The sequence below is a fragment of the Bos indicus x Bos taurus genome, chromosome 13 (genome assembly GCF_003369695.1).
Source record: "Bos indicus x Bos taurus breed Angus x Brahman F1 hybrid chromosome 13, Bos_hybrid_MaternalHap_v2.0, whole genome shotgun sequence".
In the NCBI taxonomy this organism is placed as follows: domain Eukaryota; kingdom Metazoa; phylum Chordata; class Mammalia; order Artiodactyla; family Bovidae; genus Bos; species Bos indicus x Bos taurus.
The window spans coordinates 18,594,803-18,610,484 of NC_040088.1; the positions used below are offsets into that span (position 1 = coordinate 18,594,803).

Genomic DNA, 15,682 nt, shown 5'->3' on the forward strand with positions numbered 1-15,682 from the left:
ATTTGCGCTACACATCAAATGTAACCACCACATTGTACAAGAAGTCACTTGTTAGCCCTTGCAGAGTGGGAAAGTCTTAAGGAAGTTCAGTTACTTAGGGTGGTCTTAAACCATACTAACAGGTGGTATTGCTAATTTCCTCTTTTGTCTTTTGTTCCGCCCTTCCCTATGTGTTGGGTTGCAATACAAAAAATGTCATATCCTTTATACATAACTCCTTTCTGTGGTGTGGGCCCGGGAGGATCCCTCTGCTATAAATCTGGCTTAGGTGGTAGAAAGACTTGCATTAGTTGCATTACTCTTACTGAAGTAAATAATGCTAATCATCTTTGCTTCTCTGACCACTGAATTGGCAGGTTGGAACTGGAAACATATTTTACCGACAGTTTCATATGGATATACAGCCTAGCCATTTAACTCATGCTAAGTAAGTGTTTTGTGCAGTGTTGTGATTCTAGCACTTACACATTGTTTTGGAAAAGGGAGTATAAAAGATAACCTGTTCTTCAGTGTCTTAAAGACTTAAATGACTTAAAAAAGTCTAAAGACTTAAGTTTTAAATGATACAAGTGCTCAGTTGTGCTTGTATATATACAAGGTATATACTCATGACCCACTGGAACTTTCAATAGATAAAGGGATTCCTAACCAGTTGCTAAATGGTGGGACAGAAACAAGTGTAATGGAAGCCTTACGTGTGATCTCTTAACTAGGGTTCTTGGGGACACAATATTTGTTAGTTTAGTAGAATGAAATGATTGAGGCAACACAGTGGCAGTATCTCAAATTCTGCCTGTCCTGAGAGCTTTTAAGTTATCCCATAACAGCATAGCTTGAGGTTCCAGCAGCCTAAGTGGTATGACTGAGCTGAATGGTCTGCAGGGCAGGCAGACAAGGCAAGCGTTGGTTCTAGGGATGTGTTGACCTAGCCGAAGGCCAGAATCTTTTCCCTTTTTAACAGTCTTTTGAGTATCTGCCAGATTACACTTTTTATAAACAAGCGGTCTAAGAAGACATTGATAAACACTTCAGAATTGTGAATTTCTCCTTCAACTTAACCACTTACATGCATAGTAGTTATGCATTCCTTTCTGGGCTTAGATACATTTCAAAACAGTCTTAGCTTTTCTGTGTAAAATGTCTACCTTTTAGTTCTTGTTCTTCACCAGCACTGTCCAGTAGAATTTTCTGCAGTGGAAGTGTTCTCATCTGCACTAATGCAGTAATTGAATTATATGTGACTAGTGGCTACTGTACTGAGCAGCACAAGTGTAGAGATCTTGGGCAGCACTGTCCAATAGAAAAAAGAATCAGTGTCATTTAAAATTTTCCAGTAGCCACATTTAAAAGGTTGAAACAAGTGAAATTTAAGGATATAATTTATCCCAGTAGATCTTAAATGTTACAATTTCTTTAAATATACTCAATACAAGATTATTGAACTATTTTACATTCCTTTTTTTGTACTAAGATTTCAAGATTCAGTGTATATTTTATAGCACATTATGACTTGAACTAAGCATATTTTAGGTGGTGAATAGCCACATGTGGTTCAAAACTACCCTTTCGGACAGGCCAGATTTACAGTATAAAAAAAGTTATTCCCTGTCATTTCTCTCTTAGTTCTGCTGCCTCTTTCAGCTGTTTCTTCACTTTTGGGTGTTCAAATGTTGTTGCATTCCTGCTCACTTTTACCCCTCCTGTTGTGTTTGCAGGTTTGTTTTTGAGAGCTTGCCTCAGTTACCTTTCTTATTCGTTGCACTGGAGGTTAACTAGGTGACAGCTTTATATTGTAAAAGCCCTGATCCTGCAACCAGCAGCAGCCACAGAGCTAGAATCTCCCTCCACCCACACCCCATCCACAATGGCAAGTGGGCAGATCCGCGTGTGTCTGTAATGTGTGTTCATTTTTCAAATCCTCATTTTAACTTCTCAACTTCCCTAACAGAAATTCTGCAGATCCACCCATCTTAAGTTCTCCTGTGTATGCCTTGTAAATTTATTCCAGTGAGGGGGCTTACATTATCAACTGTAGGTAGGACTCAAGGGCTCTGGTTCTGCTGCTTTTGTTCATTAACTAAGCTCCTTTTGTGCCGTTGGTCACATTGCACACTGCAGATGCACAAGTTCTTGTTGATGTCCTTGTCCTGGAGATGCTGAGGAAGGTGGTCTAGTACTGTTGTCTCAGACATACACTGCAGGCAATAGAGGCAGATGTCTCATTTAAATAATACATAGATTCCAGCAGGGCAGGTTGAAGGCAGAAGTGACTGCCCAGTTGGTGTTCTTTGAAATTTTGGGTATAATTCATTTTCTGAAGCAAATTCTACTTTATGTGCTATATTCATGCTTGTAATTTAAAGTTTATTCCTTTGAAAAAATGTAATAAATATGGAGTACCACAGTGTCTCCATTCCTGCCTTGGCAGACAAATAACGAAAGAAAACGTGTGGTGGATGCAGAATTATTTTCGATCTGTGTGCAAAGTTAGTGTAGATGGAGGCCACATGAGCCCACTGCTCTTTCAGTGGCCAAGTGGGTTTTGGATTGAATTGGATTACAAAGTGTGGGATGTTGGTAAAATGGGTGGAAACCACATCCTCAGGGAGTCAAGTTGTGGTTCACCCAAGTTACTGTGTGTCCCAGGACTAATCATTTCCTTTCTCTGTCTTCAGTGGGATTAATAGGATTAATGAACAAAATGGGATTAAGTTAGATAATCTCATTATATCTGGTTTTAAACTTCTGTGAACCCAGCCATTTCATTTCTTGCTGGAAATCTGTAGTTAATTTGAACCTTGAATGAAACACCAGTGGAACTAAAAATATTGGTCTGGCTATCGCTTTATGGCTTTTCCTGAGTGATAGCATTTTCACCTTTAAGCTTGAAGATTTCATTAGGAGAGGAAAGGGTCTTCGTTTCCCTTGCTGTTCCTTTCCTGCCAGTTAAGTTCTCTGGAGCAGGTAGACCAGAGATGTCAACCACCAAATAGGTAATTAAACAGTAAAAGGAACCATTTATGAGCACTGAACAGAGGAGCAGTCAACACATGTAGGGCACTTTCCACAGTTGATCCCATTTAAGTCTCACAACGATCCTGTAAAGTTGATGTTGTTATTATCCCCACTTTACAGATGGAGAAATCCAGGCAAAGAGAAGCAAAATAACTTGCCCAAAGTCTCTTTGATAAGGGAAAGAATTAAATGATCATCTGTCTGTGTGACTCGAGGCAGAGCCCCTCCTTTCCTTAGCTGTTTCCTGCCTCTCCTTGACCTTTGGGGGTTGGGGTGCAGGGAGGTGCATGATGCCATTGGCATCACTCTTCTCATGGATCCTGAGCCAGCTGGGGAAGGGGCTCCAGCCTTGTGCCCATACTCCAGTTGCTCATTTTGAAGTTAGAAGGTGGAGGCTTTGTTTAAGCTCATTCAGTCATGAGGAAAACCTTCCACTCTGATACAGCCTTATTTTGCTTTGAAGGCTGTGTGTTCCTTGGTTTGATTCCTTCCCCATATTCTCTCCTTAAGCTAGATTTCCTTTGGAGAGTTGGACACAAATGGTTGGATTTGCCCATATTTGGACAAGTCTTTTTGGGACATTGGCGTTGGATCGGTGGCTTTCAAACTTTGACCGCAGAAATATAGCAGGATGAGAAACCCTGTGACCATTTACTATACCACATTTTCCCATTTTTCACTTTTTATGTAAACATGCATATCTTAAGCTTTTTAGTATTGCCAAGTACTGCATGACAACCAGACTTCTTAATATATGGATCTAAACCAAATTATTGTTTATGATTTTAGTTTATAAACACAATTTTAGTAGCCATTAAATGAATAAAGAATTTTGTAGTAAGGCTTTATCTATTTGGTTCAGCTTGTGACACAAGAGGACTGTCCCTTAGGCTACTGATTTAAATTTGGGGGATTCCTGAGTTACAGAGGGAGAGGCAGGGGTAGAAATACTTGTCCTCCTTCATGTCCCTTGATGCAGAGAAGGAAAGGAAGAGTGGTGGCGGTGGGTGTAATTTGTCTTTTCAATCTTACGAGAAGAGAGTATTCCATGAGTGGTCTTCTCCCCATTGGGAGCTTATGGAGACCTTCCTGATGGGTTTTCAAGATTTGATCCAGCATGTGAGCTGCTGCAGCGTGCCAAGGTAGGCAACAGGAGTGAGAGCATGGCCCTGGTTTGTGAATGAGTGATCCTGCCATACAGATGGGTGCTCTTTTCTTCCTCACAGCCTGGAAATAGGGTTGAAGGCTGGTGCCTTGCCTTGTTAGGCTTTTGGGAAAGGAGGAAGGCAGTGAAATAACTCCTGAGTGTGAAGGACTGATGAGTTTCAGCTCGATTGGCACTGAATTGAATCCATCTGGATCCAGGAGGAAAGATCTGTTCTTGGTTTATGAAGAGCCAAGTTAAAATCTCACAAGGTAGGGGTAGGGGAAGCCAAAGAAAATACAGAGTGAGTTACTCCAGGTTGGCAGACAGTGGGATTCCCTATCAACAGTTGAGTGCTAGTTAACTGGCTCAAAGGGGAAGGGAAGCCCTGATTTTAGCATTTGCCCGGTTTCTGTGGTTCAAACTTTTAAGGAGGCCACCTACTTAGAAAATTTGTTTACAGTCCTCTCGTAAACTATACAACCCTGCCCCAACACACTACTGCAAGCCTCCCTCAGGTGTTTTGAATTCCCATTGTGTGCTCAGATCTGTGCCCTGTGACATAGATACTGAAGCAGTATCTTCTAAAGAAACTTGTTATTTCATTGACAGGCCAGGAGGGTTGTGTGGATCGAGTATAGTAGTCCTGAGTGAGAAGTTGAGTGCTGGAAAGATCATGACAAGGGGACATTTGAGAGCTAGACTTGAAGGATAATAGTAACAGCTAACGTTTATTGGTAATAATAGTATCTGAGTCTGTACGCAGCATCTTGCATACATTATTTATGATGTTGTTCTTTTTTTAGAAATAGATAATACCTCCCACTTTACACATGAGGAACCTAAGATTTAGTGAAAAAGAATTCTGCCCAAATCGCATAGATGAGACATTTTGGTGGGTGTGTAGTAGTATCATTGTGGCTAGAAAGGAGTAAAGCCAGTACTTGCAGCCTGGTCACTTCACTGCAGAACTCATACTCTTGCCCACTGTATCATATCACTATTAATAGAAGAAGGAAGGTTCTTTCAGTGGAGAAGGGTATAACTACAGCCCAAAGTCTTGGGACTAGATGGGAGTCAGCATATTTGAGTTCTAGTCCTCATTTTACTTACCCATGGATGTCTCTACCAAATCACACCTTTCCTCTTCGTCTTGAATTGAGAATCAGATGATCACTCAGTTTCTTTTTATTTCTAACGTGAGTTTTAAGTTATAAAAATGAGAGTATAGTTTCTTTAAGGAGCAGTGGGAAAAGTATCCTGTCGGTATGAGGCGTGGGAAGCTCTAAGTTTGGCTGGTGATGGGGTAAGCAGAGGAAAGCAAGCTACAAGGGCAAATGAAAGGAATGAGACTCCCAAGTGGTGGAAAGCAGAAGCAGAAAAAGTGGTTGCTGAACACTCAGTTGTTTCCATTTGCAATTCCCCAGGTGGAAAGATGTGAATTGTGGGTGCACAGAGAGAGAACAAGCTAGTCTTTTGTATTGGATGTTCCTAGACTGCTCACTTCTCCCTTGATGGCTTTAGCATCAGGCCAGGGCTTTATTTGGGTTATTTCTGAGGATCCTTAAGTTACCACTCCTTTCTTTTAGCATTAACTTAGCAGTTATTTATAAAGCACCTGCTATGTATGAGTCACTGGAATGGAAATAAGACAAATCTGGTCCATCCCCTGTTGAATTTATAATTTGGTAGGGGGAATAGATAGTATGCAAGTAAGTTACACATTTTGATAGGTTTGTGAGAAGCTGGGATTTGTTGGTTGGAGTCAGGGAAGATTTCTGACTTCACCGTGGAAAACAGATGGGAAAGGACCAAGAGTGGAAATGGGGAGACCAGTTAGATGATTACAGACATCCAGGCAAGATGCGCTGATTCAGAAGCAAGTACACAAAAGACCTGACAAATATTAGCCAGATCTCTTGCAAAAATAAATGAAAAAATTCTTGAGATTCTTTTATTGACGCACTTAAATCTTATATTTAATAAAGTTTTATAAAATTCCAATCTCTATAAAGGATACTGAAAATCCCATGAGATTAATGACCGTAGTTGAAAAGTAAATGAGATTGGTGTAAAGTATGTGGCTGTTAAAGGGATATGAGATAGAAGAGTGACACGGACTAGTTTTAACTGTAGAAAATTTCCAAATGGGCAGGTTTGGAGATGAAATTTAAAGGAGATAAACAGGATTTAGGAGAATAAACCCATGCATTTGAAAGTTTAAAGGCAATATGACTCAAAGGATGGAAAACTGCACATTATAAAATTAGCTTATAAGAAGCACTATGAGAAAGTAAAAATCAGATTTGTGAAAAAACAAAACTAGTTATCCAGGAAGCTCTGACCTCTCAGAATGAAAGCCAGCCCTGTATGCTTCTGAGACAGATATGGGCCCACAGCACTCCGATTGTGGTTTTAGTCTGGGCAGAGAAGAAACAAACAAGATTAGGACCAGCTGTGAAGAAGGTGGTTTTGGTAACAGACCAGAAATAGAAGGCTCTGGCCTACCAGAAATTGAGGCCTGGCACAAGAGGAAGCTCCTTACTCCCCCCATGTGTTTGACTCAGCTCAAAAGCATCTTTTTCTGGGATCTTTTAAGAAGTTATAGAGGGGAAGAGCCACAGGTCCAGTTGTTGTCTATAATCTTACCACCACAGTTAACTGCTGCTAATGCTCTTATAGTTCACTCAGAGTATCAGGAATAAACCTGTAGTCTTCCATTTAAGTTTTTCCCTCATCATTGTTTTATTTAAAAAAAATTCTTTTGATTGTATCAGGTCTCAGTTGCAGCACACAGGACCTTTGTTGCATCATGCAGATCTTTCATTGCAGTATGCGGGCTCAGTAGTTGTGGCAAAAGGGGGCTCTAGTTGTGGCGCACAAGCTTCGTTCCCCCATGGCATGTGGGATCTCAGTTCCCCAACTAGGGATCAAACCTGTGTCCCTTGAATTGGAAAGCAGATTCTTAACCACTGGACCACCAGGGAAGTCCCCTTCCATTTTTCTCCCACTCCCTAGCATTTTATTACGAAAACTTTGAACAAACAGAAAAGTTGAAAAAATTATACAGTGAATTCCCATATACCCACCGCTTAGATTGTATAGTTTAAAATTTCGCATATTTTACTACATCTATCCATTCCATAAATCATTTTAATTTTTGGTGCATTTCAAAGTAGTTGCAAGCATCAGCGTACTTCACCCATAAACATTTCAGTATGCCTTGAGTTGAATATAGTTTATGAGTTTTGGGACAGAGGGTTGATACAATTTACATATAATAAGATGAATATAACTTCAGTGTACCATTAGATGAAAAGGGCAAATACACCTGTGACTCACATTCCCATCTAGGTAAAGAACTTACATTCTCCCTAGAATTGTCTTCTGCCTCTTCACAGTTAATACCTGCTTTTCCCCTGGGCAACAGGGGAAGAACAATCACTATTCTGAATTTTTTTTGTAATAGTTTTTCCTGTCCTAAAACTTGATAGAGTGTAAGTGCATTTTATGCTTCTGATTCATTCATGTTGCAGATATGAATAGTCTGTTTCTGTTTTTGCTGAGCAGTTTTCTCTTACATATCCAAACATACCGTTCTTATACTGATGGATACCTGGGCTGTTTCAACTTTTTGGCTATTATGAATAAAGCTGCCATGAACATTCATGTACAAGTCTTTTCGTGAACATAATGTTTTTATTTATTTTGGATAAAAGACTAGGACGTGGGTGCTCTTAGACTAGGTATGTGTTTGGTTTTCTAATAAGCTCCCAGACCATCAAAGCAGTACCTTTCACACCTTCGCTTACACCGTGTGAGGGTTTCACATCCTTGCCAAGATTTGGCGTTGTCAGTTTTTTTACTTTTAGCCATTGTGACGGGTAGGTAATAATATCTCACTGTGGTTTTAATTTTTATTTCCCTGGTAACCAGTGCTATTAATGACTTCTTCCTTAGATTATTTCCAGTTCATATGTTTTCCTTTGTGAAGTATCAGATCAGAATTTTTTTTTACCCATTTTTTAAGTTGACTTGTCATTTAACATTGAGTTCTAGGAGTCCTGCCTCTAAATTGTAAAGGCTAGTTTGTAGAAGAGTACAACTTCTGTGTTACTGCCTGACATTAGTTCAAATGGAAGAGGCCTGAAGGTTTGAGTTGAGCAGAAGCTCTTAATCAGTGAATGTACCTTTTAATCAGTGAATGGTTGAGTACCAACTAAGCACTAGTATTAAGGATGCAGAAATGATACCTGCCCCTAGCTCCAAGGAGTCCAGATTATGAAGGTAGACAAAAGTAAAAATTCTGATGTAATGGTTTCAACATTAAGTCACTAAATATTTGCTGAGTTCTTACTATAGGATGGGTACTATTGTAGGTATTATACATAAGGAGATAGGCAAACCAGACATAGTTCCTACTCTAATACAGCTTATTTATTTTCTGGAGTATATATGGGGGAAGTATTCTTGCTTGGAATCTCCCATGGATGGAGGACGCTGGAGGGCTAGAGTCAGTGGGGTCCCAAAGAGTCAGACACAACTGAGCGACTAACACTTTCACAGGGGGGCAGATAGTGCAGAGAGGCTCTGAAGTGAAGAATGAGATGGATGTTGAGTGTATGTGGATCAGAAATGAAACCTGTCTGGAAGGTACATAACAAGATGATGAGTTAGGTGAGGGTCAGCTCTTGCAGGGCCTTGTAGACTGTGGTAAGAACTTTGGATTATTTTATTTTGAGCATTTTGGGAAGCCATTCCAGAGTTTTAAGCAGAGAAATGGCATGAGCTGGTTTCTGTTTGGCTGATGAATTTTGTGTGTGTGTATGCCTGCATGTGTGCACATGTATATACAGAAAAGCTGCTGAAGAAACTGCTGCAGTCATCCACAGGAGAGAGAAATACGACCTGGGGAAGGCGGGCAAGACTTCGGAAAGGAATAATGTCATAGCATAACCATGGATGACAAGGCATTTGCTAGGGAAGAAACTCAGGTATCAGCAAGTGTGTGTGGCTGTGTGTGTGTTTGAGGATCAAGAAATAGCCTTCAATGACTAGTTGGGTCGGTGGTAGAATGACAGGAGGTAGAACAATCAGAAAAGGCTTTGAAGGTTGCATTATAGATGCAAAATCATCATATTACACAGTTACTTAATTCTGTATAGATTGGTCCTCTAGAGTTGGGCCACGAGGTGGCTGTGCTAGGGAATTAGGCTTTGAACCTAAGGGCCGTGAGCAGATATATACAGGGCTTCTAGTTAGCGTGGAGACTTTCAGGAAAGTGTCAAGGACGACTAGGTAAGACTGAGAGGATGAAAAAACAGGAGGCAGGAAACAAAGCGGTCTGGAGTTATGTGCAAGGTGTTATGTGTGGAGGCTTGGGGTTAGGATATTGTCAGGAGGACCTGGAGGAGTGGATTGGGGGGAAAAGTTGAGTCCCTTTAAAAAATACAAAATAGTTTAAAATATTGAAATAATATAGAAGTGTCTGTGCGTGAGAGTTGCTCAGTTGTGTCCAACTCTTTGTGACCCCATGGGCTGTAGCCCGCCAGGCTCCTCTGTCCATGGGATTCTCCAGGCAAGAACACTGGAGTGGGTTGCGATTTCCTTCTCCAGGGGGTCTTCCTGACCGAGGGATCAAACCTGCGTCTCCTGAATTGGCAGGCAGATTCTTTACCACTATGCCACCTAGGTTGTTGTTTAGAAGTGTCTAAGAGTATATAAAATTACCACCTTTATTCTGTTCCTCTGAAGTGTACCTAAAAGTTGCATTTATTTGGTGTGTCTTCCATTTTTTAATGTGACTGTATTTATTTTGCATATATATTTAAATCTATTGTGTATTCACATACAACTGAAGTTTGAAATGGGGTTAACTTTTCTTACCATTTTTTGCAACTTTATTTTTTCATATTCTACCAATATACTTCTGCCTTAATTGTTTATTTACTTGCTGCTCAGCATTCCATTGACTAATTACCGTAATTTACTTAGTCACCACCTAACTGATAGACCTTTAAGCTGTCTCACGTTTTCCACTTTTTAGCAGTAGTGAAATGAGCATTCTTCCTTGTCTCCGTACTGTGCGAACACTGCCTGAGAGAACGTGCAAAGTGAGAAGTGTGGGGTCCAGTTATGACCTGGGCTTAAGTTACAGTCCCATTCCCTTAGGGAGTATGTGTCGTTCTCTGAGATCTGTCCTGGGGAATCTGCAAAGCAGTGACTTCTGGTCAGAAGTCTAAAATCCACATTTTGGTGGCAATATTCAAAAGAACTAGGGCTATTTCTCCAGATTTTAGCTTGGGGTTCACTGCTTCCAGGTTTTAGATGGTTCTCAGAGGGCGATGAAATAAAGCTTTCTTGTCGAATTTTAGATTGAAGAAATAGGAATAATGTATAGAAGTGAGAATTCACTTGGGTTGATTTGGATAGAACTTGATGGAGCAGGACTTTCTGATAATTGAATTATAAGAGTGGTGGGTTTTCCATCATTGGATACATTCAAGCAAAGGCTCAGATGCTATGGAAGGACAGTATATGAAGCAGATTGAACTCTTAAAAATCATTCCAGTTTTGCTTGATAACAGCATTTGAGATGGAGACCGTGAGGCACCAAGATAGGAATAGCACTGACTGTGGGCTGGGTTGGGCAAGGGATTGACTTGAGGGTTGATTTAGGGGAGGCTGAGGCTAGAGGCATCCTGGGGTATAGTGCTGGGAAACCTGGGATGCTAGATGAGGCTAGGTGAGGGATCTGATCTCATCTGCACTCTTGGCACAGATGGTCTGCAGGTGTATTGGTCAGCGGGGACAGAGGGTTAGTGAAGAGTCTGAGGATAACTGTTACAGTGACTTAGGAAAACGGGTTTATATGGACGTCATGGTGATCCATGCAAGAAGATAGTGTTTCTAGCAAAGGAGATGGATGAACCGGAGATGCTTTGGTGCTGTTTGACAGCCAATCAGTTGAGACCAGGATGAGATGGAAGCAGGGGCTGGAGATGGCCTTTCAGATTTCATGCAACAAATATTATCTAGGTGCTTGAGATAGAGCAGTGGAAAGAACAGATAAGTATCCCTTCCCTCATGGAGTGTACATTCTAATGGGGAAGACAAAGCATATAAATATATACAGTATGTTGGTGATAAATACTAAAGAGAAAAAAAGCAGGAAATAAGTGTGTGATGTATCAGTAGAAGTAGAGTTGAAATTTCAGAATGGCCAGAAAAGGAGAACCTTTTCATTCAAAATAGAGAAGATGGTTTTGAATAGAGACCTAGAGACATTGTAAGGCAAAAGCAAGCCATGTGGATTAAAAGAGGGAAGAACCTTCTGGGTGTTGAGGTAGAAACAAGCATATTTGTGGAATGACAAGCAGACTGTGTGGCCGGAACAGAATGAGCAAGAGGGGTCAAGTCAGATCTAGATCTTTCAAGACCTTGTTAGTGTGTGCTTGTGTGTGTGCACAGTCACTCAGTGGTGTCCGACTCTGAGCAACCCCATGGACTGTAACTCACTAGGCTCCTCTGTCTGTGGGATTTCCCAGGCAAGAATACTGGAGTGAATTGCCATCCTCCAGGGGATCTTCCTGACCTAGGGATTGAACCTTCATCTCCTGCAGCTTCTGCATTGGCAGGCAGATTCTTTACCACTACATGACCTTGTAGGCCAACACAGAGTTTGGGTTTTTTCTAAGGAATGGGAAATCTTTATTGGGTTTTGGTAGAGGTATGACATGACCCGTGTTTTAACAGGGTCACCATAGTTGCTGTATTGAGAGTAACCTGTTGGTGTGAGGATGAGAAGAGGTGAGAATGGCATAGGTAGGCTAAGGAGACCTCTTAAAAGGTGACGCAGTAAGGCTGGTGAGAGGTGATGGGCTTGGACTAGGTTGTGCAAATAGGAGCTGGACCTGAACAGCTGATTAGAGGCTAGGAGAATCAGCATGAGGATTGTCACGCTACCTCAAGATGTAGATCCCCAGGGTTAGTGGGGAATCACTGAAGGAAGAGACTTTGGGGAGCAGAATCTGGATCACGGTTGTATTTTGGGCAGTGTTGGGCTTAGAACTCGGACTCAGGTCTGATCTGAGGCCAGTAAAGGCATCAGAGTGAGATTGATTGGTCTCTGGGATTAGGACCCAATTTGGGGCTGAGGACTAGTTTCGGGCCAGAGTTGTTGATGGAGGCCAGTACACTGTTTGTGCATTTTACCGTAATTTTCTTGGATCAGGGTTGGCTGTAATCGCCATCTCCCATCCCATTGAGCCTACCCAAGGGGATTGGAGGAGTTTGGAACCTATAGGGCCGTCTTTTCCTTAGGTGTCATGGGGATAGACACAGGCTCAGCCTTGCCTGGCTAAAGCTGACTGGCTTTACAAGTTGGGACCTACAGTCAGGGAAAGGTGGAAAAGGGTCCTCGGTGGCTAATTTGTGTCTTTTCCGACCCCCCCTCCCCGCCCCCGCCCCCAGATGGCCCACTGTGTGACCTTGGTTCAGCTGTCTGTTTCATGTGACCACCTCATCGACAAGGACATCGGCTCCAAGTCTGACCCACTCTGTGTCCTTTTGCAGGATGTGGGAGGGGGTAACTGGACTGAGGTGAGAAGGACTATGGGGGTTAAAGTCGTGGAGGGATGCTAGGACTGTTTGAGGGTGGAAGGTACATGACTGTAATGTTTATTGGCTTCTTGCCCACAGCTTGGCCGGACTGAGCGAGTACAGAACTGCTCGAGCCCTGAGTTCTCCAAGACTCTACAGCTGGAGTACCACTTTGAAACAGTCCAAAAGCTCCGATTTGGCATCTATGACATAGACAACAAGACACCTGAGCTGGGGGACGATGACTTCCTAGGAGGAGCTGAGTGTTCCCTGGGACAGGTATGTAGGTCCAAGGATTAGAATCCTTCAGACACAGGTTGAGTCAGAGCCCTATGAAATAACCCAGAAAGCCTAGAACTTGGAGGTGGGGGTCAACAGGACCTAACCTTGTCTGAGATCTTGTTCGCCCATCCCCTGCCCTAGATTGTATCCAGTCGGATGCTAACTCTGCCCTTGATGCTGAAGCCTGGAAAGCCTGCTGGGCGGGGGACCATCACGGTAAGACTGGGGTTTGGTGGGGGAGTGTGCTCATATCAGTGAGGAGGAATTCATGAGACGATACAGTCTCCTGCCTCCCCTACCTAGGTCTCAGCTCAGGAGTTGAAAGATAATCGTGTAGTGACCATGGAGGTGGAAGCCAGAAACCTGGATAAGAAGGTGTGTATGGAAGGAGGCCCTGGGGGTTCAAGAATTAAGCAGACAGGGGTGGTGTACTGGAGGTGGGAGGGTGGGAGGGGATAGAGGTCTTTCATAGTGTTTGTCTGCCTGAGTCTTATAACTAGGGTCTCTGTGACATTGACAGGACTTCCTGGGAAAATCGGATCCGTTCTTGGAGTTTTTCCGTCAGGGTGATGGGAAATGGCACCTGGCATACAGATCAGAGGTGTGAGCCCCCTGGGATTGGGTGTGATGGAGCAGGAGAGAATCTCCTGGGGTTTGTGACTACCAAGATTTGGAGCACAGGGAGGAGCCTGCTTATGGCTAGGGAAGGATGGCAGCTCCCCACAGGCCAACTCAGCACTCACTGGAAGCTTTGTACTCCACCCTCAGGTCATCAAGAACAACCTGAATCCTACTTGGAAACGGTTCTCTGTTCCCCTTCAACATTTCTGTGGGGGAGATGCCAGTACACCCATCCAGGTGAGGAGCTTGCCTTCTGAATGGACTGAGCAGGGGCAGAGTCTAGGGAGGGATGTATTCTCACCTGCCACCCGCCTCCTGGTCTTTACATACACACACGCCTTCCCTCCTAGGTGCGATGCTCCGATTATGACAGTGATGGTTCACATGACCTCATTGGTACCTTCCACACCAGCTTGGCTCAGCTGCAGGCAGCCCCAGTGAGTGCTGGCTCAGGGATATTGAGGTGGACTTAGGGACTGCAGCCTCAGGAATAGAGGGAATGCACGGCAGCTCCCATCCTGGCTGAGGCTCTGGAAGTTTTCTACTCTAATTTTTCTTTCCTTACCAGGCTGAGTTTGAATGCATTCATCCTGAGAAACAGCAGAAAAAGAAAAGTTACAAGAACTCTGGAACTATCTGTGTCAAGATGTGTCAGGTGAGACAGTAGCCCATGTGACCCAGCCTTTGACTCCTAAGCTCCATGACCCCAATCCCTTCACTCCAGCTATAACCCTGGTTTCAACTACAGGTAGAAACAGAACATTCATTCCTGGACTATGTGATGGGAGGCTGTCAAATCAACTTCACTGTAAGTTGCTTCATCAGGGGCAAGAAGACAGATCTGAGGCTCGAAGATGGCCTTCAACTCTGCTCCTCCCCTCCCCGCAGGTGGGCGTGGACTTCACAGGCTCCAACGGAGACCCTTCCTCACCTGATTCTCTGCACTACCTGAGCCCAACAGGGGTCAATGAGTACCTTACAGCACTGTGGAGCGTGGGCAGTGTGGTTCAGGACTATGACTCGTAAGCAGCTTTGTCTTACTCCTCGCCGCTCCCTGCAGACGCTGTTAGCTCTGGGCTTGTGGTCCTCTCACTGCCTCTTCCCTCCTTTGCTGTCTTCTCACAGGGACAAGCTGTTCCCAGCATTTGGATTTGGGGCCCAGGTACCCCCTGACTGGCAGGTGAGTGTTTTCTCCCCTCCACTGCTCCTGTTTTTGGTTTCATGGTCCTGATCAGGGGGGATGTGGTAAACTTGCTACTTGGCACCCAGCTTTATGTGGAATTGCAGGGAGTCATCCGTACAGACATGTATACAACAGATGCTCAGGACTGAATACCTCCTAAATAACACTTTGTACATATCCTAGTGCCCTTTTTCTTAGCACACAAGTGGTCATGGGGAAAGAACCTCATTACCTCAGTTCTATTCTTGCCCTCAGGTTTCCCATGAATTTGCTTTGAACTTCAACCCCAGTAACCCCTTTTGTGCAGGTAAGCCCCCCATCCTCCAGCATAAGGTGTATCTGTCCAATCTCTGCCAAGTTCGTGTGGGCAAGGGAGAATGAGGGTGGGGAGACAGACACCTGACTCCATTGTCTAGAGTAGTGGATTTTACAACTAGGCCTCTGGAGTCAAATCTTCATCCTGCCACTTGATAATCATGTGACTTGGGGCCAGTTGCTTAGCTTCTGTGTGCTTTGGCTTCATAGTAAGAAATATTATAGGATATTGAATATTTTAAGAAAATGCATATAAAGCTTGAAGCAGTAATCCTGGTACATCATAAGTGCTCTCTAAACTATGGTAGCTGTTATATTATCATTATTATCTTTGCCTAGAGGCTCACAGGTACTTACTTGGGCATCAGTAGAAGCATTGGTGCCTCCTTGCAGCTCTATTCAGGGTACTTTTTGCCCCAGGTTCTTTTGTCTAGAGAGGACCAAACCCCATGTTTCCCTAGCCACCCGCATGTAAACAAGCTGAAGTTGAAAACTTGACTTGATCTAATCTGATTTTTATT

The 15,682-nt window shown here is 43.1% G+C and overlaps 1 protein-coding gene across 11 annotated transcripts in view; it reads left to right on the forward strand.

The window, feature by feature from the left end:
- The window catches only part of LOC113903074 (copine-1), a 37,678-nt gene that overhangs the window by 16,535 nt on the left and 5,461 nt on the right, over positions 1–15,682 (forward strand). For 8 of the 11 annotated variants that reach the window (XM_027558679.1, XM_027558675.1, XM_027558670.1 and 5 more), the window contains 12 exons: positions 12,632–12,760; positions 12,860–13,039; positions 13,184–13,258; positions 13,346–13,417; positions 13,563–13,643; positions 13,811–13,900; positions 14,014–14,100; positions 14,232–14,318; positions 14,412–14,471; positions 14,552–14,685; positions 14,789–14,843; positions 15,102–15,153. In XM_027558679.1, the coding sequence (XP_027414480.1) occupies positions 12,632–12,760; positions 12,860–13,039; positions 13,184–13,258; positions 13,346–13,417; positions 13,563–13,643; positions 13,811–13,900; positions 14,014–14,100; positions 14,232–14,318; positions 14,412–14,471; positions 14,552–14,685; positions 14,789–14,843; positions 15,102–15,153 (1,102 nt within the window). Of the gene's footprint in view, positions 1–12,631; positions 12,761–12,859; positions 13,040–13,183; positions 13,259–13,345; positions 13,418–13,562; positions 13,644–13,810; positions 13,901–14,013; positions 14,101–14,231; positions 14,319–14,411; positions 14,472–14,551; positions 14,686–14,788; positions 14,844–15,101; positions 15,154–15,682 lie in introns of those variants that run through there. The other 3 variants (XM_027558677.1, XM_027558676.1, XR_003514016.1) reach the window with 2 other exon arrangements.